Below are 26,814 nucleotides of genomic sequence, written 5' to 3'. Positions count from 1 at the left end.
GGACTTCTCTGAGCCTCAGTTTCCTCATCTGTTAAGTGGGAACAATCAGGCTACTTTAAGTGACATTGGTGGCTCAGAAGGTAATGAATACGCTTGCAATACAGGAGACTTGGGTTTAATCCCTGTGTCAGGAAGATCTCCTAGAGAAGGAAATGGTTATCCACTCCAGTATTCTTGCCTGGAGAATTCCATGGACAGAGGAGCCTGGGGGGCTACAGTCCATGGGGTCACGAAAAGCTGGACACAGTTGAGTGACTGAGCACACCCCCCCACACACACACATGCATGTATGTGCCAAGCACTAGGCTGAATGCTGAGTTTGTAGCAGGGAACAAACGGACACAAATCTGTCTTATTGGGGGAGACAGGTAATATTAATAAACTAAAGACTCTTGCAGGTGATTAGTGAAATGGAGGGAAGTAAAGTGAGGGAGTGTCATGGGAAGAGCCAGGGAGGTCACAGGGACAGCCTCACAGAGAAGGGGATGTGGAATCTAAGGCTTGGAGGAGGTGAGGGAGGGAGTCGTGTGCAGGTCTGCTGGAAGATGTTCCAGGCAGGGGAAACAGCAAGTGCAAAGGTCCTGGGGCAGCAGTGCGTGTCTGGCAGGCCTGCACTGAAAATGCAGGGAACCCGGGTCCATGCTGGTGAGCAGCGGGAGAGAGACGGCCTCTTTGAGGAGGTAACTCTCCGAAGGGGGAATGGACCCGTAGGAGGGGAGGCCATGGAGAAGGGACAAGAAGGTGGGTGCTCTCTGAGCTTAGTAGGGGTTGGGTTCTGAGGCACAACCCTCCGCTTGCTTCCCCAGGAGAATCTCCTTCAAGGGTGCACCCTCCGAGGAACATGTGCGGGAGGCCAGCCTGGGGCTGCTGACGGGCTACCTGGGGCCTATCGTGGACGCCATTGTGGGCTCCGTGGGGCGCTGTCCACCCGCCATGCGCCTCGCCTTCAAGCAGCTACGCCAGCGCGTGGAGGAGCGTTTTCCTCAGGCAGAGCATGAGGTGGGTCAGGCAGTCCCCTTGGGTAGATAGGGAGACCGAGGCTGGGGAGGGGCAGTGGCTTGTTCAGGGCCACAGGGAGAGGCGGGGGAGGAGCGGGACAGAACCTGGGCTACCCACCCTGAGGTGCTGTGTGTCTTGGCAGAAGTGGGGACAGTGTTCTGGCAGGATCTGGGGCCCAGGGGTGATGATAGTGGTGATGATGAGGATGACAGTAATAACAGCAGCTAACACTGCATATATTGGGACTTCCCTGGGCTTAGTGGTAAAGAATCTGCCTGCCAATGCAGGAGATGCAGGACACGTGGGTTTGATCCCTGGGTCGGGAAGATCCCCTGGAGAACACAGCAATCCGCTCCAGTATTCTTGCCTGGAGAATCCCATGGACAGAGGAGCCTGCTGGGCTATAGTCCGTGAGGTCACAAAGAGTCAGACACAACTCAGTGACCAACCACCACCACCACACTATGTACTGTCCTGTCTAGGGATCAGACTCTGTGTTACATGCTTATCATCTCTTCTCGTCTTCACATCCACCCTGTGAGGTGGGTGCCAGTATTATCCCATTTTACAGAGGAGAAAACTGAGGCCCAGAGAGGTGAGGTGCTTTGGCTAAGAGTTGTGGACTCAAGACTCAGCCTCCAGACTCGCAGGGGGAATCTCTCCTTTCTCCCCTCATCCTCCTCCTCAGACCTGAGCCCGGGCCTCCAACTGGGACGAGGCTGATTTACACCCCACCCTTTGGGGCTCTTGCCTCGGCTACTGGTGGAGGTGCTAAGTGGGACACATCCGCAGCTGGGGGCGGGGGAGGCGGATACCAGCTCCCCAGACAGCCTGGCCCTTGTGGGAGGAGCCCCGATCAGTGACACCCAAGTGTCCCCCAGGTCTCAGCCCCCATGGTGAGCGGTGGCCGCGGGCAGGGAACAGAGGCTTCCTCATGCCCACGAAGATGGAGGGGGCCAGAGAAACCCAAGCAGCCCCTCTCTCTGCCGCTCTGACACCTGGTTCCTTCTCAAGAAAGGAGGAAGTTAATGAGCTGACGTCAAAGGCTAAAGTTACCGAGGAACATGGTGGGCTGGGGTGGGGGGCAGCCTAGGGGCAGTTTGGGGTTCCAGATCTGTGGGACCTCCTCCCCCATCTCTGAGCAGCTCCAGGGACCCAGCTCCTGGCAAGGCTCAGTGTCAATGCAGAGGTGCCCTGGAAAGTTGGCACATACCCAGAGAGGGTATTGTCTTATGTGTGAATACAACCCCTAAATAAACACTGCAGCATATTCTCAGGGGCTAAATATAGCTTGGTGAGTGTGATGGGTAGGTGAGGAGCCGTTTGGAGGGGGTCAGTGCCCAGGAGAGAGACACGCCTCTTCCCAAGTTGCCTCTGGAGCTGGGGGAATCAGCCTTATATGCAGGTGGCCCAGGCCAGGGTCTCACATGAAGGGCCATCACGCTTTACAATTTGTGGAGGGCAGAGGCTGGGACTGGGGGTGTGCAGGGAGCCAGCTGAAATCAGTTTGCTACCAAGCCTCAGTTTCTTTATCTGGAAAATGGGGATAGTAGTACTACCCCATGAGATTACTTGAGGAATTGTGCAGGCTTGTGCAGGCTTAGTTTTTGACACCCAGTAGCTAGTGTTGAGGAGAAGGCAACGGCAACCCACTCCAGTACTCTTGCCTGGAAAATCCCATGGACAGAGGAGCCTGGTGGGCTGCCGTCTATGGGGTGGCACAGAGTTGGACATGACTGAAGCGACTTAGCAGCAGCAGCAGCAGCAGCTAGTGTTGAATGCAGGACAGTGTGATGAAGAGCAGAGTTCGAGTTCTGCCTGGGTTCAAATCCTGGCTCTGCCACTTATTGCTGTGTGACCTTGGGCAAGTGACCTTCCCTCTCTGGGTCTCAGTTGCTTCCTCTGTAAGATGGAGACACAGAACCTCCAAGGGTGAGTATTACATAAGCAAATACATGGGGAAATATTTGGCCTGTTGCTATTCATGATCAGAAATCACAGATCTGGGTGTGAATCCTGCTTCCTCTACTCATCAGCTGCGTGACCTGGGGCAAGTCAGTTGACATCTCTGAGCTTCTGCTTCCTCAGCTGTAAAATGGGAATGATGACGATGCCTCCTTCACAGGGCTGTGCCCTTTGCACAGTGCTTGGCACAAAGCAGACTCTGAGGATTGGCTAAGTCTGATGGTGCAAAATTGGTATTATTACTCCGTTTTCCAGGTGGGGAAACTGAGGCCCAGAGAAGAAAAGCCTCCTTGGCAGACCAGGATGGCCTCCTGAGCCATGTACCCTTCTCCCTGTACCACCGATCCCTTGTCCTTGCTGTCCCAGTTTTCCCAACTGGGAAGTGGGTTTGGAGGACCCCTCTCACCTGCTGCTCCTCTCCGCAGGATGTGAAGTACCTGGCCATAAGCGGCTTTCTCTTCCTGCGATTCTTCGCACCTGCCATCCTCACCCCGAAGTTGTTTGACCTCCGGGACCAGCACGCGGATCCCCAGACCAGCCGCTCACTGCTGCTGCTTGCCAAGGTGCAGGCCGTGGAGGGCTCCCCCCACAATATCCTGGGTGTTCTTAGCCATGGAGGAACATGGGAGGACCAAATTGGGAGGCCAGACCCATGGAAGACCCAAATGAGACCTAGAGAAATCTGTTTGACATGGCACCTCCAGCTTTTTAAAAATTAATTAGACTGCACCAGGCCTTAGTTGTGCCATGTGGGATCTTTAGTTGTGGCATGCGGGATCTAGTTCCCTGACTAAGGATTGAACTTGGGGCCCCCCGCACTGGAAGCATGGAGTCTTAGCCACTGGACCATGTGGGGGAAGTCCCAGCTTTTCATCGTAAGTGTGAAGGCTTTCATTTTGCTCTCAATTCCCTCTTTGGAACGAAACCCCTCCCCTTCTGGGGGAAGGTGGGAAGCAGGCTAGCAGTCATTTACACTTTAGTATGAATCAGACCATCGTTCACAAAGGGGCCACATTTGGAGGTTCTGATGGGCTCAAGTATGTATGATGAGATCAAGCAGTCCTGAATGAGGTTATTTGGGTTCTATATAGGGGACAGAATAAAAGCACTGGGGATACACATCTGCGCACAGAGAGGGGCAGATATCTTTTCAGGCAGGTGCTTCTATCACTTTCTCCTTTCATTGGACACTGAGTTGGGAGCCAGGACTCTGGGGCTGTTCTGGGTCCACAGAGGCCCTCTCCTGCTGCAGTGACCTTGGCCCTGGCAGCGCCCCCTGCTCCTTTGCTCCAGGCTGTGCAGAGCATTGGAAATCTGGGCCAGCAGCTGGGCCAGGGCAAGGAGCTGTGGATGGCCCCTCTACACCCCTTCCTGCTGCAGAGTATTTCCAGGGTGAGAGACTTCCTGGATCAGCTGGTGGACGTGGATGGGAAGGAGGGTGAGTTCCCATGGCTCTGCCACAGCCAACTTGTCACTCTACGGAACCCTTAGGACCTACCCGTCCACCACCCCTCCCCTACCCCAGCACTCCCTGAGACTGTACACCTGTGGGTCAGCTAGTCAGTCAACAAACCCTTCCTGGCATATGCTGTGCTAGGGCCCAGGGATGAACAGATGCAGGCCCTCTAGACCGTTTCAGCCCCTGTGGAGATGTGAGAGGGGATCGCGGCATGGCACTTACTCCATTGACAGATATCTATTAAGTGCCTGCTATGTCCTAGACACCGTTCCAGGGTCTGGGGACACAGCAGTGGGTGAAACAGAAGAAGCTCCTGCACATGTGGACATTTTATTCTAGTGGAGACAACAGGCAGTAACAAGATGAGTTAGCAAATCATATGGTGTGTTAGGGAGAGAGAAGTGCTAAGGAGAAACAATAAAGGAAGGAAGGGGATATTGGGCTGGGGGGCGGCAGATCAGCCTTTTAGAGAGGGTGGCCAGGAATGGCCTCCCCAGGGTGATATTAGAGCAAAGACCTGAAAGAGGACAGAGAGCAAGCACTGAGGATCCTGGGAAAGTGTTTCAGGCTGGGGACAGTGTGTGCAAAGGCCCTGGGGTGGACAGTGAGGGGGGCCAGCGAAGAAGAATGGACGAGAAGGAGTGGAGGAGAGGTGAGGGGGCAGGTCATGTGGGGTTGCTGGAAGGAGTTAGGCTTTTACTTGGAGTGAGGTGGAACCACAGGGTAGATTTATTTTATTAATGTTTAAGTATTTATTTATTTGGCTGCGTCAGGTCTTAGTTGTGGCACGAGGGCTTCTCTCTAGTTGTGACATGTGGGCTCAGTAGCTGTGCAGGCTTAGTTGCTCTGCGGCATGTGGGATCTTAGTTTGCTGACCAGGAATCGAACCTGTGTCCCCTGCACTGGCAGGTGGATTCTTAACCACTGGACCCCCAGGGAACTCCCCATGGGATAGTTTTAAGCAGAGGAGTTAGGGATGAGTCTATATCATAATGTGGGGCCCAGGTCATGAAGTACTTGGGTCCGAATCACCTAGGAGCACCCTGTGGAAATGTGGAGGCCTGGTTGTGACCTGGTGGGGTCCCTATATGCTGGGGGTGGGGGGGCCTGTGTCTGGATCCCCTAAGGGTAGCTAGATCCAGGGCATAGTGACTAGCATCCAGTCACTCCCTGGACTGACTCTGTAAAGCGTGGCTCCTCCTGCTGGTGCCTGTACATCCCTCAAGTGGGAAAGGGATCACCAAGGCCAACTTTGGGGCCCCCACTCCCTGCCACCCCCATTCCCTTCCCCAGCCCTCAATAACACCATTCCCTCTGGAGAAAGTAGAGTCCATCTTATTCATCCTCCCGCCTCCTGGGGAGCCAAGAATCCCGCTCCTCCATGAGACCCTCGGAAGGTGGAGCCTGAGTGGGAAGGGTTCCCAGTCCCCCCTCCCCATTTTCCAGAGGCTGGGGGCCCAGCCAGGGCCCTGGTCCCGCCCTCAGTGACTGTCCGAGAAGGCTACCTGCTCAAGCGCAAGGAGGAGCCTGCCGGCCTGGCCACACGCTTTGCCTTCAAGAAGCGCTACTTCCGGCTCAGCGGGGAGACGCTGTCCTACTCCAAGAGTCCTGAGTGGCAGGTGGGGCTCCAGCCCGTGGTGGAGGGACTTCCACAGTGGCCTCCCTCACAGAGGTGCCTCTTTGTACCCAGGGAGATACTGAGGCCCAGGAGGGGACAAGGACTTGCCCAAGGTCCTAAGGCAGCTTAGCAAACTCAAATTCTAAGGCCAGGCTCTGCTTGTACCTGTGGGTCCAGGTGGGCACAGAACAGGGACAGGCAAACGCTTACACGCACCATCAGACGATCTCCAGCACGTGCACCTGTGGTGGCTGGGACGTACCCGCCCAGATGTGGACGCTCCCAGGGCATGGACAATGCTTAGCCCTCCTCAGCTGTCTCCACGCAGGTCTCTGCCTGCATACCACGCATGCTAAGTCACTTTGGTCGTGTCCAACTCTTTTGTGAGCCTATGGACTGTAGCCTGCCAGGCTCTTCTGTCCATGGGATGCTCCAGGCAAGAATACTGAAGTGGGTTGCCATGCCCTCCTCCAAGGGATCTTCCTGACCCAGGGATCAAATCTGAGTCTCTCTCGTCTCCTGCATTGGCAGGCAGGTTCTTTACTACTAACCCCACCTGGAAAGCCCAAAGGGGATGCTGTGGCTGCATGGGCTGGGAATTGAACCTGGGCCTCCTGCGTGGCAGGCAAGAATTCTACCACTGAGCTACCCATGCACCCAAGTACTATAGAGAGTCACAGAAAACTGGATCTCTCACCCAAAGGTACATGCACTCATATCCAGGCATTCATTCACCCATCAAGCACTTATTGAGTACCTACTATGTACCATGCAGTGTTCTAGGTGCTGGAGATACTGCAATAAACAAAACACAAACTCCCTGCTCTCATGGGGCTGCCATTCAAGTCTAGCTCAAACTGAGACACCCATGGGGGTGTCTGCACACCCACAGATCATAACAGCTACCACCGGAGATGGTGTCCACACTTATTCTTTCTACTTTATCAGCAGAGTGTAGATTCTAGAGTTCAACTCCCTGTCCAATTCTGGCTCCACCAGCTGAGTGGCCTCTGGAGGGTCCTTTAGTCTCTTATGCCTCAGTTTTCTCATCTGTAAATTGGGAGGAATGATAGACCCAGCCTCAGAAATCTGTTGCCATGATAAAATAAGGTGGTAGGTGTAGAGTGCTTAGAACCACATCCCAAGTGCAGGAGCAGGGATTGCCATGGTGATGGTGATGATGATGGAAACTGATGCCCAGAGAAGTTATCACTGGGAGAGTGATTGCGGGACTCACAGGGCCACCAAGTGGACACACACATAGCTCAGATGCACAAGGTTGACTGTCCCCATGCCGGAACACACCGCCAGGTGCACACACCCACAGGAAAGCTGTCCCCAGGCCCGGTCTCCCTGGCCCCTGGCCCTAGCCCGCCCTGCAGTGAGAGTCCTCTCTCCCAGATGCGCTCCTCCATCCCCGTGTCGCACATCCGAGCTGTGGAGCGCGTTGACGAGAGCGCCTTCCAGCTGCCCTACGTGATGCAGGTGGTGACGCAGGACGGCGCGGGGGCGCCGCACACCACCTACCTCCAGTGCAAGGTGAGGCGCCGCCAGCAGGGGGAGGAGCAGGGGGCGTCTCTGGGGTCCCAACCCATCTCTGACCGCCCCTCCACCTCCCCGCAGAACGTGAACGAGCTCAACCAATGGCTGTCGGCCCTGCGCAAGGCCAGCGCCCCCAACCCGGACAAGCTGGCCTCCTGCCACCCCGGTGCCTTCCGCAGCGGGCACTGGACCTGCTGCCTCCAGGCCGAGCGTTCAGGTGAGGGGGCAGGGCGGACTCAGGCTCCGCCCTCTACACCTGTCAATCACAGGGTGTCCCACCTCCGCCTGGCTGGCCCTGCAACCTTGAGCAAGTTACTTAACCTCTCTCTGCCTTAGTCTCCTCAAGTGTAAAATGGGCCGGATAATAATGTCCACTTTGTAGGGCTGCTGTGAGGATTAAATAAGTTGATATATGCAAAGCGATTAGAACACTGCCTGGCACACACATACTTTTTTCCAAGTGCCTACCAAATGCCAGGCTTGTTCTCAGGAAAATAAATGAATAACCAGACAATTGTCATACAGTGTTACAAATGCCAAGATGAGGCTTTTGAGATGCCAGAGAACCCCTCTGGCCCAGCCCCACGGTAGGACAGCAAGAAGGGCTTCCCGGAGGTGTGGCTCAAGTGTGACCTGTGAGAAGAGTAAGAGTTAAGTAGTGAAGTTGGAGAAAGAGACAGAGGAAGAAAGAGAGTTTCAGGCAGAGCAAAGACAGGCTGAAGGATCGAGAAAGGTCTGTGTGGCTGAGCCTAGAGTGTGGGAGGGGCACGGAGAGAAGGGAGGCTATTGCTCTGTCGGGTGAAGGCGGAGCAGTGCGGTTGGAAGGAAGCAGTAGGTTTGAAGAGTGGTTTTAGAAGTCTAAGGGGCAGGGCTTGGCCATGGAGGCTCTGGAAGGGGAATGTGAAGCTACAGATGATGCCGCTGTGTCGCCCCCAGCTTCCGGTTGCAGCCGCACGCACTCAGCCGTCACCCTGGGGGACTGGAGTGACCCCCTGGATCCTGATGCTGAGACCCAGATGGTGTATCGGCAGCTGCTTCTGGGGCGGGATCAGCTCAGGTGGGTCCCACCCCATAATCACCGGTTCATTCTTCCCATGTGCCTCTGATGAGCTTCTGGGTGGGGACAGGCTCTAGGGGAGGACTGTTGCCATCCTCAGGTGGGCTGATACGGAACTAGATCTTGGGACCTTTTTTTTTTTTTTTCTCACTTTGGCCATGCCACATGGCATGTAGGGTCTTAGTTCCCCCACCAGGGATTGAACCCTTGCCCTGGACATTGGAAGCTCAGAGTCTTAACCACTGGGCTGCCAGGGAAGTCCCATGGATCTTGAGATCCTTTGATACCCAGGACTCCTGAGACACAGGCGTCAGGTGTGGGTGTGTTCCCACTCTGTCTTGGTTGATCTCAGGATCACTGTAACTCAGTGATGGAGATTTGTTCCAGCTTACAGTGTGAGTCCTGAAGCTGGCCTGCCTGGGTTCAGATCCTGGACTGGCTGTATGAAACCTGGGCGAGTTGCTTACCTTCTCTGTACCTCAGTTTTCTCAGTCTGGAAAATTAGGGTACCAACAGTCCTTACTTCATGGGGTTGTCCTGAGGGCCGAATGAATTCATACAGGTAAAGCACTTTGGAGGTGCCTGGACACATAGTTAGCTTTCTATATAATAAAAAAAATGAAATATAATACCCTTTCTAATAATAAAGGGTAACAATTATTATTATGCTGTGCAACCTTAGGCAAGTTGCTTTAGCTCTCTCTGTCTCAGCGGTCATCTGTGGAATGGAGCTACTAGTAAGTATCCACCTGTGTTTTGTGCTAATTAAATGAGTTTATACATGGAAAGGGCTTGGAATAGCATCAGACACTCTATGTTTGCTGTGATGATGATGGCAATGGTGATGATTTAGTGGGAACCTGTAATGTCTCCTTCAACCAGCAGAATCTCTGGGTTCGAGAGCAGGATTGGGACTCAGGGGCCAGCCTGGTTTTCTCCCTCTTAACTTTCAGGATGAAATTCCTCGAGGATTCCAGCATGGATACAACTCTGGAGGCAGCCACAGAGCAGGGCTCCAGTGCCATGGAAGGTAAGGGGATAAGGAAATCCCTTTTCTTTCTCTTCTCTGGTACCTCCCACAACTTGCCAAGAACCTCCCACTCCAGTCTCCGAGCCCCTTCCCCCTCACCCCCACTCTCCTGTTTGCAGTCCACCAGCAGGTCGGGGAGCTGCATGTGCCCGGCTCTGGCACATTTTAGGATTCTTGGGGCTCTAGGCACATCCAGAGTCTGAGGAAGCCACTGAATCTGAATTAGAGAAGCCTGCCGTGGCCTGGCTGAAACCCTACAGCATCCTCTTCTCTCTCCCAGGGGCCTGTACTGATGCCCTGGCTCGGCAGAGGGAGGCAGCTGCCCGCCTGCTGGAGGTGCTCACAGACCTGGATCAAGCCCACGAGGAGTTCCAGCAGCAGGAGCAGGGGAAGGTGGTTTCGGGCCCCCTGAGGCCCTAAGGAGATGCCAGAGTCAGCCTGGAAGGAGGAGGAAGGAGCCAGTGGGCCCTTCTCAACATCCCCTGGCCCAGGAATCCCCTCGTGGCTGCCCTGTACCTCACTGATGTTGTGACTTGCAGGCTCCTAGAGATATCCTAGTCCCATGTGTCCTAAGCCCAAAACCCAGGCATGGAAGTCCTTTGGCTGGGGACCAGCCTTGCACTGAATGAATCTCACCCTCTGGGTTGAGGCAGACTGGAGTGGATGGAATATGGAATCCAACTTACTTGGCTCAGCTTGAGGTCTCTGCTTCACTGGACTGGCCTCTACCCACACTGGCAAGGGCAGCCTGGCCCTGAGCTGCTAGATACAGCTGTACCTGAATCCCTGATGCCCTTGTGGCCTTGTGGCCCAAGACAGGCACTTAAATGGGCTCAACCCTTCCTATTTTCATGTCTGCCAATCCCTGTAACCTCATTGATCCTCCTGAACCCTGTCCTCGGCCGAGAATCCTAACCACAAACTTCTACAATCCAGAGCCCTCAGTAATAACTGAGGCCGAGAGCCCAGTGCCTGACTCAGACCCTTGAAGCCTGAGAGACCTCAGGCCAGGCTCTTTCCCCCTCTCTGAGCCTCAGTTTATCCTGTATAAAATGAGTGAGTGAGTTGATATGTGTGATTTTCAAAATGGGTTCCATGGCGATAGCGTAGGAAACAGGGAGGGATTTCTCAGTTGTGGTCCACAGGGTATCTGTGGACCATCCTGAGAGTATCTACTGGATACCCTATCCTCAGAGTGTCTACTGGAAATGCAGCTTCCTGGATCAACTGAATCAGAATCTGAGGAGCATGAGGGCAGGCATCAGGGTTTTCAGCAAGTTCCACAGCTGATGCGGATTGCACGTGAGATTTGAGGATCACGGGGCTGGGCGATTTTATATTGAGGTGAGCTTTTGTTTGATAATGAATCACATAAGTTAAAATGTTGGGTAACACCCAGCTGGCAGGATTGGAAGGGTCTCCAAATATTCATTTCCCGTTTTGTGTATCTAGAGGGTAGGACAGAAACCTTAAGGACCAGGAAAGATGCGGTGCTATCCCAAAGGTGCCCAGCAGGGGTCGCCTGGAGCTGCAGCATTCACTACCGCCTCCCAGCCTCCTGGGATGTGAGGGGTTGATAGGAGACTTGCTGCAGATCCTGGGACAGGTCCTTGTCTCTCCCTAGACAGAACCTGGTCCTCCTCCCTGAGGGCAGAGACTGGGATTCTGAGGTTCCAGCAAGCCATCACGGCGTCTCCCAGCTCCCCCATTGTTTCCTGGAGGTTCCCAGCCTGAGTTCCTCATTTCTATTCATTGAACCGGGGAGCTGCGTGCATTGCCTTGCACCTGTGCTTGAGAACAGAACTTCAACTTGTACCCTCTTGGGGACTAGGATTGGGAGGGTCTGCCTCTGCCACCATCACACCCCCAGGACAAGAGAAGCGTGGGGACCCTCCATCTCCAGCTGCCCGAGCCTGACAGGGACAGTGGTCTTGAATCACCATCTTGTTGCAAGCTCCCCTCTGGGATGGACTGAAGTCCCCCAGAAACAGAGCCACCCACGCCCCTTCTTGACAGGAAAAGACCCAGTTGAGGAGGAGAAAGACCATTTATTTCTCCACCCACAGTGGGACTGGTAGATTTTCAAAAGAGCAATCGCTGGCGTCCCTTTAAATCTTGGCTGACTTCCACCATGGCAGCCAATCAACAGAGGCGGAGCTGGTGAGTTGCCTGGGCAACAGGCCCCTGGTTGGCCGAGACTATCAGCCACCCCACTGCCCACTCCTGAGGAAAGGGAAATGGACTCTTTGCTGTCTGGTCTGCTTTTTAAACCTGCTGGCCTAAGCCAGGCCTCCTCGTCTCGCTCCTGAAGCCAGAAGCTCCAGCCTTTGGATCTTGATGTTTGGAGTGATTTGGTGGAGAGAATGGGGTGGGGAAGAAAGGAAAACAGTGCCTTTATCAGGGACCGACATAAGGCTTGGGGATGGGAGGGGAGGAGGTCAGGGTCCCAGAAGGATGAAGAGACATAAGCACAAAACAAGATTCTCCTAGTCCGTCTCCTTGGCCTGCCCTTTTGCAAAACTGCTGAATAATCTGGGGGCTTCCACCCCGTGGGCCATCAGTGGGTGGCAGAGATGGGAGGAGACTGAGGTTCCCAAGTGCCCCCTTTTCTCCTGGAGCCCTACTGGGCCCCCAGGTGCTAGCCCTGAGTCCCCTGCTTGCAGACAAGCCTGTACAGATGCGATAGACACACAGATGGGAATCCACATGGGGTATCACAGGGGTCTTTCTGTCTCTTCCCCCCCAGTCTGGGGGAAAGTAGAGGCACGTGGGTGTGCGTGCATGTGTTCAACAGGACACGTGTGTTTGTGTGAGGGGGTGGGGCTCTGTCTTTTTAGCAGGGAGGTTGCTATGGTTTCCGGTACACGCTTGCGACCCGCTCAGGGGAGCTAGGGTCGAAGCCAGCTGGCCTGCCATCCTCCCATCATCCCAACTGCTACCAGCCAAATCCCCGGAACGCTCCTGGCTCCTCCTGCAGGCTCCTCCCCAGCCCTGAACCTGGGCCGCCAGGATACACCCGGCGGCGGAGGGAGGCATGTGCCGGACCAGGGGCAAAGCAGGAGGGAAGGTGGGCAGCCTCGGGTCTCAGGCCTTGGCCACAGCCTCAGACACACCCTGGGCTGTGAGCTCCGCCAGCACGTTGTCTAGGTAGCTAGCGTCCGGGTAGCCATGGCCCGTCAGGTTGGATCCAAACTCGGTCTTGTGGTGGATCTCATTCCACACCACGGTGTCCGACTCGCCTGTGGTGTTGGACGTCCCGATGGTGAAGATGAGTCTCCGCTCCCAGGCGGTGATGAGCAGCCTCAGCACCTGGAGGGCGGGGCAAGGGGCGGGGCAAATGGGGGCGGGGCGAGCAAGGGTCACAGGCAGCCCCGCCGGTGGCTTGAGTCCCTCCCAGCCCACCCTGAGATTACCCTGCAGGATTCCCCGTGGCCACCCGGTGTGCTCACTTCCTTCCCTAGACTGACTCCCACTCTGAGCTCCCTCAGTAAAACCACTTTCCATGTTATCAGCCTATTTCTTTGGGGTAAAGAGTCTCACACTGATGACCTTCAGCTGTGTTTGGCTTGAACTTCACACTCTATTAAATAGCCGCTTCGTTCCTTCGTTGGCAGTATTCAAAAACCTGAAGGTTTCACGTGAAAATCAGAATTTCTGGCTTATTTTGAAAAACAAAAAGTAAAAGCCGACACTCTTCCGGTGTGGCGATGAAGAGTCTAGACTGCTCGGGTTCAAATCCAGGCTCCTGTGTAACCTCGCTGTGTGACCTCAGACAAATGACTTGCCCTCTCTGAGGCTTTGTTTATCTCTAAAATGGTGTTAAGACCTTGACTTCAGCGGGCTGGTAAATGAAATGAGGTTTTGAGGCCACTGGCAGGGCTAGACACACACGCTAGATGGCTACGGTCAGTGCTAGGGCCCCGGCCTGCTCTCACACCCCCTTGCCCTCACGGCACCCACCTTCCGTCCCTTCTCGTTGTTGGGCAGATAGCAGTGGCGCGGGAAGCCTCTTGCAGTGAACTTCTTGCCTGGATTGGGGTGCTCAGGGCCCTGTGGGGAGGGGCAGCAGGGGGCTTGAACCATAGACGGCAGTGGGGAACCGCTGGTGAGTTCAAAGTCAGGGAGCTGAGGGCTCACCTGGATGCCGGTGGGGATGTCGTAGACGATGCGGATGGTCTGGGTGTCAGCGAAACCGGGCAGCGAGTGAGGGATGAGGTGAAACTCCATCTTCCCGGGCGGCTGAGTGCCCGTCTTCTCCCCATAGATGGCCTTGCAGGTGGGGCACTGCAGGCTGCCATCCTGGGGCGGGGAGGGGGTGTGGCTGTGAGGTTCCCAGGTGTCTGGGCCCCTCCCCAGCCCTCCTGCTGCTCCCCGCCAGGCCCCCCCCACCAGCCCACCTTGTTGCCATTGGAGTACATGGCCACGAGGCACAGCAGGTGGTACATGTGGCCACAGCGGCCCAGGCGGCCCACCAGCTCAGGTCGCACACCCTTGTGGCGAAGCACGCCCTCGTAGCCAGAGGCTGTGACCAGCCGCTCCATGCAGATGGTGCAGTCCTGGGGTCGGGGGGAGCACAGAGAGGAGACTGAGGACTGGGGAGAGCAGGACACCCCCATGTCAGCACTGCCCCTCAGCAGGGGCCAGACCCTCAACCCCCCCAAGAGCAGCAGACTGTCACCTCTCTGGCCTCCATCTGTCAAAGGGAGGGGACACCCCCAGGTACTGAATTCAAGTGCATGGCAGAGGAAGAGATGGCTCCCTCCCACCCCCTCTAGACATATTCAAGGCTTAACTATCGAAAACAAAGCTTAAATACGTTTGGTGGAAAAAGATGGGTAAAAATAAGATGCAAAAACTGTTGATCATCAAAAGGTTGATAAATGTGATTCTGTTAAACGTAGCATTGGTGTTTATCAAAAGATGCTGTAAAGACAGTGAGATGGCAAACCCACAAACTGGAAGAAGAGGCTGAAATACATAGAACCTCACAAGGAGCCGGGTGCTGGGGTCTCCATCTCTGGAGGGGAGGCTGCCTGCCCTCCGCCCCTCCTCCTCACCCAGGGGCTCACCTCATCAGGTGGGTTCTTCACCTTCTGCATGTACCTTCGAACCACATCTTCAGGGTTCTTACCTGCAAGGACAGAATTGGGCTGGGCTTGACTGTACCCAGAGTCTAGCCCTGAGGGCATGGCTCAAGACAGGGTCAGGGGTCAGAGGGGTCAGAAGCTGTAAAGGCTGGTGGGAGTCACATGTCAGGGGTTGCTTGAGGTTTTATGTAATCGGAGTTGGCGGTGGATGGGGCCAGAAGAGCTCAGATGGGTTAGTAGGGTTAGTTCAGGGGTCAGGGTCTAGCTTAGGAGGCCTACTCTTCTTCAGGTGCTTCTTCTTGGTCTTGCGGCACACCCCGGGCACGCCAGGCACGGGCTTGACGTCGCTCTTGCTCACCGGCGGTGGGTGCAGGATGGGCTTGGGGGCCCGGGTCAGGCAGACGGGCAGCCCCGCGGCGCAGAGCAGGATCCCAGTCATCCCTGCGGGACGCCGAGCAGAGTTGGTCAGGGGGCGGGGTGCTCATCCAGGCCCTGTCCACTCTGCTTTCCCATCGTTGAGAAGACCCTTGGGGTCTCTCCCCAGACTCCGCCCACCTGGCACCCCCGGGAATCCTCGGATGGGTGGATGGGGTGTGTCCCATGGATGGTGCCCACTCAGCCCCACCCGAAGTTGAAGCCCAGCTGAGAGCCTTCTGCGGCCCCCGCCCACCCCAGAGTTATAGCCCAGTGGTAGGGGATGTGCCCTCTGGGCCACGCCCACCAAGGGGCGGGGTCAATGGGCAGATAGGTGGGGCTGCCACCTTGTGGGCCCCGTCCTTTTTTTCCGTCCTTGACTGGACCTCACCTGCCAGGGCCGGGTGGACTGGCCCTGTACCATTCAAGTTCTTCACTGGGAGTGCGGGGACCCTGAGAGGAGAAGAGAAGAGACTGTAGCCTCCCCAGACCAGATCACGGGACGGGACCCTGCTTTGCCTTCTGTCTCTGGCTCGCGGGCATGATCTGACTCTTGGTGCCTGCCCCAGGCATCTAGAATGACCCCTAGAGAATTCCATTCCTACTCTGACAGCCTTCTGTCAATATTATGGGGTGAGGTGTGGCCAGGACCTCTGCCCGCCCCACCCCGTGATAATGGAATGAACCCTTAGACTTAGTACTGACCTTCTCCCACAGCTAACCTCCTCCCAGGTGAGAAAAGTTGGCTCCCAACTGTTTCTTTTCATTGACTATTGTATCTGAAACCCAACTATTCGTGATTTAGCCAAACTTCTCTCAAAGTTTGCTGATACCCATAAAAGTTCTGGGAAAGAAGGATTTAGGGATCACCAAGGAGCCACTTCACTGTCTCCCACTAGGACATTCACACTGTATGTGAATGTATTAAAGGCTCTGATAAGTCCTGCATAAGGAAACAGGTTAGCTGTGGCTAATCCAGGTTTTCCAAAGACACTGGATGATGAATGTCTTCCCCCTCTGGAGTATTATTGATGTCAGTTCTGGTGACTAAGGCATTATCCCCTCTTCACATGAAAAGGTCTCAGAAAAATGTAGCTTGCCTCCCGTCTTTGCTCTTCCTTCTGAAGGGATCTGGCTTTTGGAATCATTCAGAGCTGCTTTCATATTTCAGCTCAACCATTAAGCATCTGGATAGAGAAATGGCAACCCATTCCAGTACTCTTGCCTAGAAAATCCCATGGACAGTGAAGCCTGGTAGGCTACAATCCACGAGGTCACAAACAGTCGGACATGACTGAGCGACTTCACTTCAACACACGGCACATCACCACATCTCTAATAAATGTGTTTCCTCATCAGTTAAATGGGGATAATATGGCACCTCCTTTTCAAGAAGATCCCTTGGAGAAAGGAATGGCTACCCGCTCCAGTACTCTTGCCTTGAGAATTCCATGGGCAGGAGAGCCTGGTGGGCTAGAGTCTATGGGGTCACAAAGAGTCAGACACAACTAAGCAACTAACATCTTCACTTTTTTTTTTTCATGGCACCTCCCTTACATATGCTGTGAAGAGTCAGTGAAATTCTACACGTAAAAGGCTGAGCACATTTCCTAGTACCTACTACAGACTCATAGTTTTAACCATCATCACTACCATCATTGGGCTTCCCAGGTGGCACTAGTGGTAAAGAACCTGCCTGCCAGTGCAGGAGACACAAGAGAAATGGGTTCGATCTCTGGGTTGGGAAGATCCCCTGGAGGGGGGCATGGCAACCCACTTGAGTATTCTTGCCTGAACTGAAAAGAGGTCAAACCAGTCAATCCTAAAGGAAATCAATCCTGGATATTCTTTGGAAGGACTGATGCTGAAGCTCCAATACTTTGGTTACCTGATGCGAAGAGTCGACTCATTAGAAAAGACCTTGATGCTGGGAAAGATTGAAGGCAGGAGGATAAGGGGACAAGAGGACGAGATGGTTGGATGGCATCACCAACTCCATGGACATGAGCTTGAGCAAGCTCTGGGAGATGGTGAAGGTCAGGGAAGCCTAGCATGCTGCAGTCCATGGGGTCGCAAAGAGTCAGACATGACTGAGCGACTGAACAACAAGCACCATCATATCACCATCACTGTGTAATCCTGGTTAATTTCACCTCTCTTGCACCTCAGCCCACTAAGTCATTGTATAACTTCTCTCCATCTTGGAGAGGAAACCACCAAGGCATTGCAGTGATAAGCCTGGGAGAGTCCCTTAACCTCTGTGCTCCTCAGTCTCCTTATCTGTAAAATGGGGATGATAATACCTGTCAGGAGGGTTGAAGGAGGAGGCCTGCTGTGATCTGTACAGTGTGCCCACCTGAGTCCAGACTTCAGGGTTTAGCTTTGTGGGTGAACTGGTATCTTGCTGTGGATGGGCATGAAATCGGATGGGGAAGTTTTGATAAGGAGAGGGGTGTAATGAAAGCCAGGGACCAGGGACTTCCCTGGTGGTCCAGTGGTTAAGATTCCATGTTCTCAATTCAGGAGTCCTGGGTTTGATCCCTGGTCAGGGAACTAGAAGGGAGATTTCGCATGTGGCATCAAAGATTCCCCATGCCGCAAGTAAAACCTGACACAGCCAAAAAAAAAAAAAAAAAAGCCAGGGGCAGCCTAAAGGGCCTGGAGTTGTTGCAGGAGGAAGTACAGGAAGGGGTGGGGGCAGTGACAGCTGGGGAGGGCACTGCTGCAGCCCCCTTGGCATGCCTGCTCAGGTCCGAGCCCGGTCAGTGCTGTTTGGACACCTGCCCCAGCAGGCGCAGTCAGCCCCAGCGAGCTGGGGGGGAAGGTGTCTTTAAGCCAGTGGCACACCTGGCAGGTTTGCGTGCTGCTGCAGTGGGTCCAGAAACACACACACACACACCCCCCTCAGAACATGGGCTATGCATGCATGCACATGTGTAGGGAACATGGCAAGGGCAATAGAACACAGATTCATGCACACATGAACCCTGCACAGACCGGCACACAGCCCTGCAAACATGCCGCCCCCTCCAGGTACACACACACTCCAGGGATCACATGACAGCTACACGCTCACACAAGTGTGCTACAACCCAGGAGGCCCCCTTCCTGTAGAGAGATACAGACACGGATACATGAATACTCAGGGAATGTGCCACACACTCTTGCACACACACACACACACACACACCAGGGAATACACACCATGCACACATACCCACAGACACACCTCAGGGAATACACTCCATGAACACACACAGGTCTAGACATAGACACACACTTCTACACAGAGAACACCACAGAAATATGTACTCACGCACTCCAGGGAACACAGCGCCCAGAGAGATACCCACGTGCAGACACCACAAACACATTCAATTGGACAGGAGAAGCTGGGTGGAACAGACTGGTCCACATACTCTGACCTACATTCCCCTACACTGACATGCAGACACTTGGCTGGGAGGCTCCCACTTTACACACACAGTAACACACACACGCACAGCACACAGCCATCATTTTGTGCATGCCCAGCATCACAGGCTTACACCCAGTCAGCCAGTATACCCCTCCCAGAACCCACTCCTGAGGTGGGTGGCAGCATCTGGAGCAGACATCGGGGTCTCCAAACACTCTGGTGACCTGGAGTCACTGAACACAGCTCCTGAGGGAGGTGCAACAGAGGAGAGGTACCATGGGGCCCCCAGGCTTGGGTAGCTGAGGTGTGACAGGGGAAAGATGCTGTGCCTCAGTTTCCCCATGTGTAATGGGAATAGAGTCTTGCAAAGGTTCAATGGGATAAAGCATGCAAAGCTCATAGTCTGTTGCAGGGGTGAGAGTGGGGATGCCTTGAGTTTCTCCACCTTGCAGCCTTCCAGGACCCAAGGGATGGGGGATCCATCTCCCCCTTCCTGGGATCTGTCATAATCCTCCAGGACATTCCTGAATGGAGACCACAACCCTAATCTCATCCCGCCCCCATCCTCTTTTTCTTGTTGTTCTTGGCCACACTCCACAGCATGTGGAATCTTAGTTCCCTGACCAGGGATTGAACCCACACCTCCTGCACAGTGGAAGCACAGAGTTTTAACCGCTGAACCAACATGGAAGTCCCCCAATCCTCTTATAAGATAGCATGGAGGCACATCTGGCTTCTCCTCTTTCTGCTGTCCTTTGAAACACTTCCATTGTATTATTGTTGTTAATATTATTGGCATGCAGATCTTAGTTCCCTGACCAGGGATTGAACATATGTCCCTTGAAGCAGAAGTGTGGAGTCCTAAGCACTGGACAGCCAGGGAATTCCTTAGAACACTTGCAGTATAGACAGACTGTTAAGGTCCTCTATATATCCAGGGCTTCCCCATCCCCTTCGTTCCTTCCTTCCTTCCCTCGTATTTCATGAGAAAACTATCCTTCCTTCTCTCTTTACAGGGCTATCTGTAAAATGGGTGGAAAGAAAAATATTTAGCATGAGGACCACCACTTCTTGACTCCTGCCTGTGGCAGACATCACTAATCCATCACAGCACTCTCTCCAGCCAAATAGAATCATTAGCAGATTTCCAGGGAGCCTCTACCAACCAGCAGGGACAGTTGGCTACCTCAGGTCTATATGAAGCACAAAGTCTGGTCTGGCTCATGACACTGGTCATGCTGAACCTTTGGCCAGGGAGTTAGAAAGGGGGTGAGGGGACCCCAGAAAGGGATTATTTTAGATCTTAGCAGTCCTCCAATCTCTGGCACCCTTTAAAACTCACAGAGCTCTGGGTTACAAAAATCAGTCTTGCTCCTGGGAGGAGGGTTGTGAGTAAGGTGTGATGGTGGGGCTGTTTTGTATTTACCCATCAGCAAGCTGAGGGACAGTCCCCAGGTGGCCCCCAGCTCTCTCAATCTGCAGGCCCCTGCGAGAACCCAGGGTAGCAAGGTTCCCACGATGCCGGAGCGTGGGAACCACCCAGGCCCCCTTTTGATGTGGGATGCAGTTTCCTCCCCGTCAGTCAGTGAGAACATCCTCCTGCCCTGGACAGGAGACCGCTGCCCGCAGGCCTCCGGGAAGGAGGGGCGGGCTTTCGTCCTTGGCTCCGCCCTCTCCCGCCCCACCCCCGCCCCCCGCCCTGCCAATGCCCCCGCATGGCAAAGGGTCAGAGGAGCCCTGCAGGCCTGAAACCTGTTCTGACCAGAAGCCAGGCCTGGCTGCCCCAGGGCAGGAATGGGTCCGATGCCTTGCCCATCTCGGTGTCAGATTCTGTTCCTCCTCTACCCTCAGTCCCTCCTGGCTCTTACCTTGCTTAAATTCCAGCCTCTTACCTTGCTTAAATTCCAGCCTCTTTACCGTATGGGCTTCCCAGGTGGCGCTAGTGGTAAAGAACCCACCTGCCAATGCAGGAGACCTAAGAGATGTGTTTTTGATCCCTGGGTCAGGAAGATCCCCTGGAGGAGGGCACGGCAACCCATTCCAGTATTCTTGCCTGGAGAATCCCCATGGACAGAGGAACCTGGCAGGCTATGATCCATAGGGTCACATAGAGTGAGTGGGACATGACTGAGCGACTTAGCACACACACAGTACCACATGCAACACAACCAGTACTGATCCCTTGAACTCTGTTTCCCCTGTGCTCCCCCCTCATCCACTCCACCCCAGCCTCTGGTTTCCCTGCGGTTCTGCAAACAGGTCAGGCACATCCTCACCCCAGGGCCTTTGCACTTGCTGACTGCTCTTCCAGAATGCCCAATTATCCTCAAGTTCTGCTCCCTCCCTCAACACAGGTTTCTGCTCAAATGTCACCCTACCAGAGACCTTCCTTGCCGCTTTAGAGAGGCCGCTGCCTTTGCTCTTACCTTACTTAATTTTATGATATATAGCTGATATAATATTAATTATATTATCATAATACAATTATATGTAACTAATAGTATATATATATAATATCACAGTCTGATCTAAAAGTCTTCCATATGACCAGACCCTCCCTGGCACTGTAACCTCATCTCTTACCCTCTCCATCTCTCTACTCTACACGCTTCTGCTGTTGCTCTAAAATGCTGAGCCCTGCAGCTTCCCCGGTGGTCCAGTGGTTAGGACTCTGCACTTCCCCTGCAGGGAGCATGGGTTCGATCCCTGGTTGAGGAACTAAGGTCTTGAAAGAAGCATATATATATATATATATATATACACACACACATATATATATAATAGATGAGACGTTGTTTTATATATATATAATAGATGAGATGTTATTCTATATATATATGTAAAATAACAGTGTCTCTTCGATTAAAATAATAATAGAATGAACTGCTGAGCCCTTTCGAGGCTTGTGCACTTGCTGCGCCCTCCGCCTGAAGGCTTTTCCCACAGAGGCTGCTGTAGCGCTGCCTCGGGCAGGAAGACCTTCCTTACCACCCGCTGTCACCGCTAGTACATGGCACGCAGTAGATTTTCAAGAAAGACTTGTGGCGCTCAAGAAGGAAGGAAGACTGGATTTTGTGGGGATGTTCTGAGGTGATGCTTGGGCACAGTCTTGCCGTGAATTTTTTTTGCACACATTGGAAGTGAGCCTTGAAGCAGATGCCCAGAGAAGCCTCTCTGTAGCCTCTGGTCCCCTCAGAGACTCTCTGCCAATGTCCATTCTAAAACAAGCACACTGGACTTCCCGGGTGGTCCAGTGGTTAAGACTCTGCCCTTCCAAGGCAGGTAGTGTGGATTTGTTCCCTGGTCAGGGAACTAAGACCCCACAAGCTGTGCAGTGTGGCCAAACAATTTTTTTAAAAAGTGCTGTGAAGTGAGCACGCTTTGTGGGCATCCGTGGGAACAGCCCGAGTAAGCTTTCTCTAAGAAATTTCCAGAAATGCTTCGCATCCTTCTCAAGGCAGAGATTCCATGGCCAGGCTTTGAGGAACCCTGACCTTTCCTGGAAACTGTCTCAGGGAACGCGCCTCACACAGATGGGCTGGGCGGGGTGGGGGTGGGGGGCAATAATTTCAAGAGCTTGCTATATCCCAGATTCGGCTGTATACCCTCCCTCCGTCATCTGATCGTCCCATTCTATAGAGGGGGAAACTGAGGCACAGAGAGGTGAAGTCACTGGCCAGTAAGTGGTAGAGCTCAAATGTGAGCCCAGAATGTCAGATTCTAGTCTGTGCTCTTCTCCACACACACAAAACCAAGTTCTCTTACCCTGGTTCAGAGACTAAGGCAGGAGGCTGTATTTGAGAAACAAAATCTCCCCAGGATGAGTCTGGAAAAGGGCATTTGGCTCCTCTCTCCTTCTTTTGTCAAAAGACAAGCAAAGAGAGATGCCTTGTACCTACTCTGGCTGGAGGGCCGCATTCACAGGCAGGATGAGATACCATGGGGAGGGCTTCCTAGATACTGTTCCTCACACCGTTCCCTGCCCTTTCCTTTGCCACACTGTACTCACTGCCTGTCCATACTGTCTATTCTCAATTCACCTCTTCTCTTTGAAGACAGGTTTCAAGGTCACCATCTTCAGGAGGGTCTTCTAATCTACCCCCAGTGAATACATATCCACTCTTTTTTTTTTTTTTTTTTTGCCATGCCATGTTGCATGATGGATCTTATTTTCCCAACCAGAGATTGAACCTCCTGCCTCCTGCATTGGAAGCCCAGAGTCTTAACCACTGGATCACCAGGGAAGTCCCTAACCAATTTTAATTCCCAGGGGACTGTGTTTATCTTTTCTTTGAGGACACAGATGTTTCCTGACTTCCTTTCTAGCTGTGGAGTTTCACCCCATCTCTTCCACCAGATTGCAAGCTTCTGGAAACTTGTCTAACCTGGCTCTGTGACCCCAGGATTGAGGATGAAACTGGGCACAAATGGGTTCTCAGTAAGTATTGAGTGGAGGCTGATATGTGGGGCCATCTGGAGGTGAGCCAGCCTTCTGAGCCCTCTTTGCCTAGAAGTGGTGCAAAGCCTTTGACCTGGGCCCTGGAGCTGGCTCAGGCCTGGGAGGGTCACTGGGGGCTGCACGAGTGGGTACATTTGCCTGATCTGGCTGCTCCTTTCCTTCCCAGGCAATGAGGGGGGTCCAAGACCCCAGCGACACAGGAAACCACATTGACACTCCCTATAGTTTCCATCCACCTATCTAGGCTGGCCTCCCTGTCCTCTCCCTCCCCTCCATGTCCCCGGCAGGCTTGAGGCACGTCACAGTCTCTGATGGTGGTTTCAGGTCCCCCGATGGGCCTCAGGCTCTCCCTAGACACCTGGCGCTTACCCCATGACCCCTTGGGAAGCCCCTGGAGGTTCAGGCCTCAGCTATTTGGGTCCAGGTGGGTGAGGACGGGGCAGAAGTGGGAACGCCACGTCGTGGGGAGAAGGAAGTCAAACAACATATGGCACCTACCTCCCTGGACCTGCTCCTGTGACCTGCCCCCTCTTCAGTGCCCACTCCTTCTGTACCTGAACTCTTGTCCTCCACAGTCCAGGGTCAACCACGTCCCCACCCCCATGCCCCACAGAGCCAGAGGGCTGAGAACATCACAGCAAGCTCCAGGGAGGTGCCCCACGGGGCCAGCCAAAGCCACAGACCATCAACGGCTGCCGTGGCCTGGCTCGCTTCCCCTTTCCTTGCTCGAGCACCCCTCAGGCTGCCTGAACAAGCCGCTGACCTTCTATGGGCCTCAGTTTCCCCCTCTGTCAAATGGGTCCCTGACCCTGTCCACTCCTAAGGATTCAACAGTACCAAAATGCCCTGGAGCGATACTTTGAGGGGTGGTAGTCAGTTAGGGCCCAGGTGCCTGGGGGCTCTAGGTCACCCTCCCCCATCCTCCTGGTCTCTAGCCCGCTTTGCTTGCTTGCTCTGGTGGTTGGGGGGGTGGTGTGGGGAGCCCAGGCAGGGGAAGGGAGGGGAGGGGAGGGCTGGCGGTTCCCACGGCCTGGGGCAGCCACGTACTGACAGGAGTGTGGTTTGGCCTCCCAGGGAGCAGGGCAGGAAGTGCTTCAGGTCTGGGGGGTGGGGTGGGAGGGTGGGGGGATGGGGGTGTTTGGTTTGACCTTGCGGTGAGGCACAGGAGGAGCCCAGCAGTCAGCAGCCGCAAGGGAAAAAGCAGGGTTACAGCCACTGTCCTCCAGCAAGGCCAGGAAAAGGGGGAGAGTGGGCAGCTCAGAGGCCCCACGGGGACACAGTGCGGGAGAGACTTTTCACATTGTGCCTTTGGGACTGCTGTTTTTTGAAGCATTAAAATGTAATACCTAGTAAAGAGCCGGAGAAACAAAATGTGGATGCTTTCAAACCTAAACGTAAAATCACTGCAGGAAATGAAAAGAAGAAGGAAAACACCCGAACACACCAGCCACATCAAAGCCCACCCCCCCACCCCCCACCTATCTTCCATGTCCAGAGTGAACCTGTGACAGCAAAGTCATCCCGGCCTGTCTCCAGCTCACAACACCAGCTGGCTCCCATTTCCCGCAGAGGAAAAGCCAAAGTCCTCAGCACAGCCTTCAGGGCCCTACAGGACTGGCCCCATTTCATCTCCAACCTCCTCTCCCACCGCACACCCCCTGTCGCCTCTGGAGCCACACTGGTCTCCTCGCACAAACCAGGCCTGCTCCTGCCTCAGGGCCTTTGCACAAGCTGTTCCCTCTGTCTACAGGGCTCTCCCCCACCCCAGTTCTCTGCATAGCTTGCTTCTTAACCTCCTTCAATCCTTGCTCAAACGTTATATTTCCAGTGAGGCCTTTTCTGACCTCTTCATTTCAAATTATACCCCTCCCACTACTCCCTACACCCCTTCCTTTCTTTATTTTTCCTCGGTAGTCACTACTACTCTCTATCACATACTAGGATTTATTTATTTTGTTTATTGTTTGTCTTTCTCTCTAGAAATATGAGCTTCAGGAGGGCAGGGATTATCTGTTTTGTTTATGGCTGGATCTCCAGGGCCCCCAAAGAGTCCTTGGCACACGGAAGTTGCTCATTATATTAATAAAAGGATTAACTAATTTAAAAACAGACAAGCATAGGCTATAGAGAAGGTAAAAAGAGGGACTTCCCAGGTTGGTCCAGTGGTTAAGAAATTGCCTTCCACTGCAGGGGGATGTGGGTTCGATCCCCAGCTGGGGAACTAAGATCCCACATGCCATGGGGCAACCAAGCCTGCATGGTGCAACTACTGGGCCCAAGCCCTCTTGCTCTGGAGCCCACCTGCTACAACTAGAGAGAAGCCTGTGAGCTACAAGGAAAGATCCTCCACGCTACAGCTAAGACCCAACCCGATGCAGCCAAAAATGAATAAATAAAAAGAAGGCACAAAAAAATAGCAAACTGGGGCAAGATGATAAATAAAGAGCTCAGACCCTTAAAATGCAGAGGGAGCACCTGCAAATCAATAAAAAAAAAGCAGGAAAGAGCCCTAGAGAAGGAGAAGCAAAAGAAATAAACAAGTGATTGGTAAAAGAAGGAATCACGGGTGGCCAGTAAACAGGAAGAAGTTCTCAGGCTAAGAACCAGAGGTCTGAAAACTCAAACAGCATCTCAATGACAACATCGTACTGGTCTGATAGGGATGTGCTCGAGGGGCCGGGGCTAAGCCCCTCTCCCACTGATAGGGATGGATTTGAAATGCAGGCAGTTTGATATCTGCCCCCTTGTTGGCCTTTGTTGCCAGCCCCACTGCACAGGGTGCAAAAACTGAGGACCAGGGAGGGCAATGGGCTCCACTGGGGTCACACAGCGAGAGGAGAGAGGGAAGTCGGCCCCAAACTCAGCTGCTGCGGGTCCCCCGACTCCTTGGACCTCCACACACCTTGTGGCATCAGGACCAGGTCTCTTGGACCCTGGCCCGAAACTTGGAGTGGGCAGCCAGGGGCCACCCCAGTACCGTGACCGACTGGGATTTCTGAACCGTGATCCTAATTGCGTGATCTTGAACAAGCGCCAGGCTTTCAGAGCCTCAGTTTCCTCATCTGAGAAGTGGGGATAATAGGGCCTACCACCATTTCTGTGCACAGCAAGAGAGGCGATGCACGTGAAAGCCGTGAGACAGAGCCTGGGACGTTGTGAGCGCTCAGTAAATGGAAACAGGCCTGCAGCTGTTCCCCCTCCCTCTCCCCTCCACCACGCGGGCTGGAAACTCTTAGTCTGCCCCACAGCTGTGTTCCAAAGTGCTGGACGCTGCCCTCTCAGGAGACAGGGCGGATCTTCCCCACCCCTGTGTCTCCGTCCCCCAGGCATCAGCTGCCAGCTGGCTTCCCGCCTCATCACAGAGGGGAGTGGAAAAAAACCCCAGCCAGGAGGACATTGTAGTCCTGCTGGCTGTGTGACCTGGGGACAAGTCAGTGCCGCTCTCTGGACCTCCGTCCTGAGCTGAGGATGGGAGGTAAGAAGGATGACAAAGAATGATGTCTGAGTTCATCCCTCCTTTGTGCATCGATCATGTGTGGTGATTTTAAATATATCTGCACACCCATCAGTTCTGATGAGCCAGCACACGTGGACTGGGGTGATTTTAGCTCCATTTGACAGATGGGAGAACTGAGGCCAGGGAGGAGAAGCTATGCACCTCTCTCTGCAGGAGAGAAGAAGGGTGCAGAAAAGGGGACAGAGAAGGAGAGAGCTGCTGAGAAGGAAAGAAAAAGGCAGGAGAGAAGGAGCAAGAGACAGACAGAGA

At 53.9% G+C, this 26,814-nt stretch overlaps 2 protein-coding genes and 1 non-coding gene across 3 annotated transcripts in view; 1 reads left to right on the top strand and 2 right to left on the bottom strand.

Moving 5' to 3' along the window:
• RASAL1 (RAS protein activator like 1) overlaps positions 1 to 10,739 on the top strand; it is a 32,518-nt gene extending 21,779 nt beyond the window's left edge. The window contains exons 13-21 of the mRNA XM_069558056.1: positions 807 to 999; positions 3,390 to 3,527; positions 4,258 to 4,402; positions 5,870 to 6,042; positions 7,443 to 7,580; positions 7,665 to 7,800; positions 8,520 to 8,640; positions 9,594 to 9,670; positions 9,951 to 10,739. Of these exons, the coding sequence (XP_069414157.1) occupies positions 807 to 999; positions 3,390 to 3,527; positions 4,258 to 4,402; positions 5,870 to 6,042; positions 7,443 to 7,580; positions 7,665 to 7,800; positions 8,520 to 8,640; positions 9,594 to 9,670; positions 9,951 to 10,090 (1,261 nt within the window). The 3' untranslated portion in view covers positions 10,091 to 10,739. The remainder of the gene's footprint in view (positions 1 to 806; positions 1,000 to 3,389; positions 3,528 to 4,257; positions 4,403 to 5,869; positions 6,043 to 7,442; positions 7,581 to 7,664; positions 7,801 to 8,519; positions 8,641 to 9,593; positions 9,671 to 9,950) is intronic.
• On the bottom strand, positions 6,626 to 6,696 carry TRNAG-GCC (transfer RNA glycine (anticodon GCC)). The gene has a single exon. It is a non-coding gene; the product is annotated as a tRNA-Gly (tRNA).
• A 959-nt stretch (positions 10,740 to 11,698) lies between the features above and the next one.
• The window catches only part of DTX1 (deltex E3 ubiquitin ligase 1), a 39,229-nt gene continuing 24,113 nt past the window's right edge, over positions 11,699 to 26,814 (bottom strand). Inside the window, exons 4-10 of the mRNA XM_069558057.1 lie at positions 15,563 to 15,624; positions 15,037 to 15,198; positions 14,740 to 14,801; positions 14,068 to 14,226; positions 13,808 to 13,969; positions 13,631 to 13,720; positions 11,699 to 12,979 (exon numbers count right to left, since the gene is read on the bottom strand). Coding sequence (XP_069414158.1) covers positions 12,755 to 12,979; positions 13,631 to 13,720; positions 13,808 to 13,969; positions 14,068 to 14,226; positions 14,740 to 14,801; positions 15,037 to 15,198; positions 15,563 to 15,624 — 922 coding nt within the window. The 3' untranslated portion in view covers positions 11,699 to 12,754. The remainder of the gene's footprint in view (positions 12,980 to 13,630; positions 13,721 to 13,807; positions 13,970 to 14,067; positions 14,227 to 14,739; positions 14,802 to 15,036; positions 15,199 to 15,562; positions 15,625 to 26,814) is intronic.

The sequence above is a fragment of the Ovis canadensis genome, chromosome 17 (assembly GCF_042477335.2).
Source record: "Ovis canadensis isolate MfBH-ARS-UI-01 breed Bighorn chromosome 17, ARS-UI_OviCan_v2, whole genome shotgun sequence".
Classification (NCBI taxonomy): domain Eukaryota; kingdom Metazoa; phylum Chordata; class Mammalia; order Artiodactyla; family Bovidae; genus Ovis; species Ovis canadensis.
Note: the sequence above shows the minus strand (reverse complement) of the source record. Positions and strands in the feature narration are given on the sequence as shown.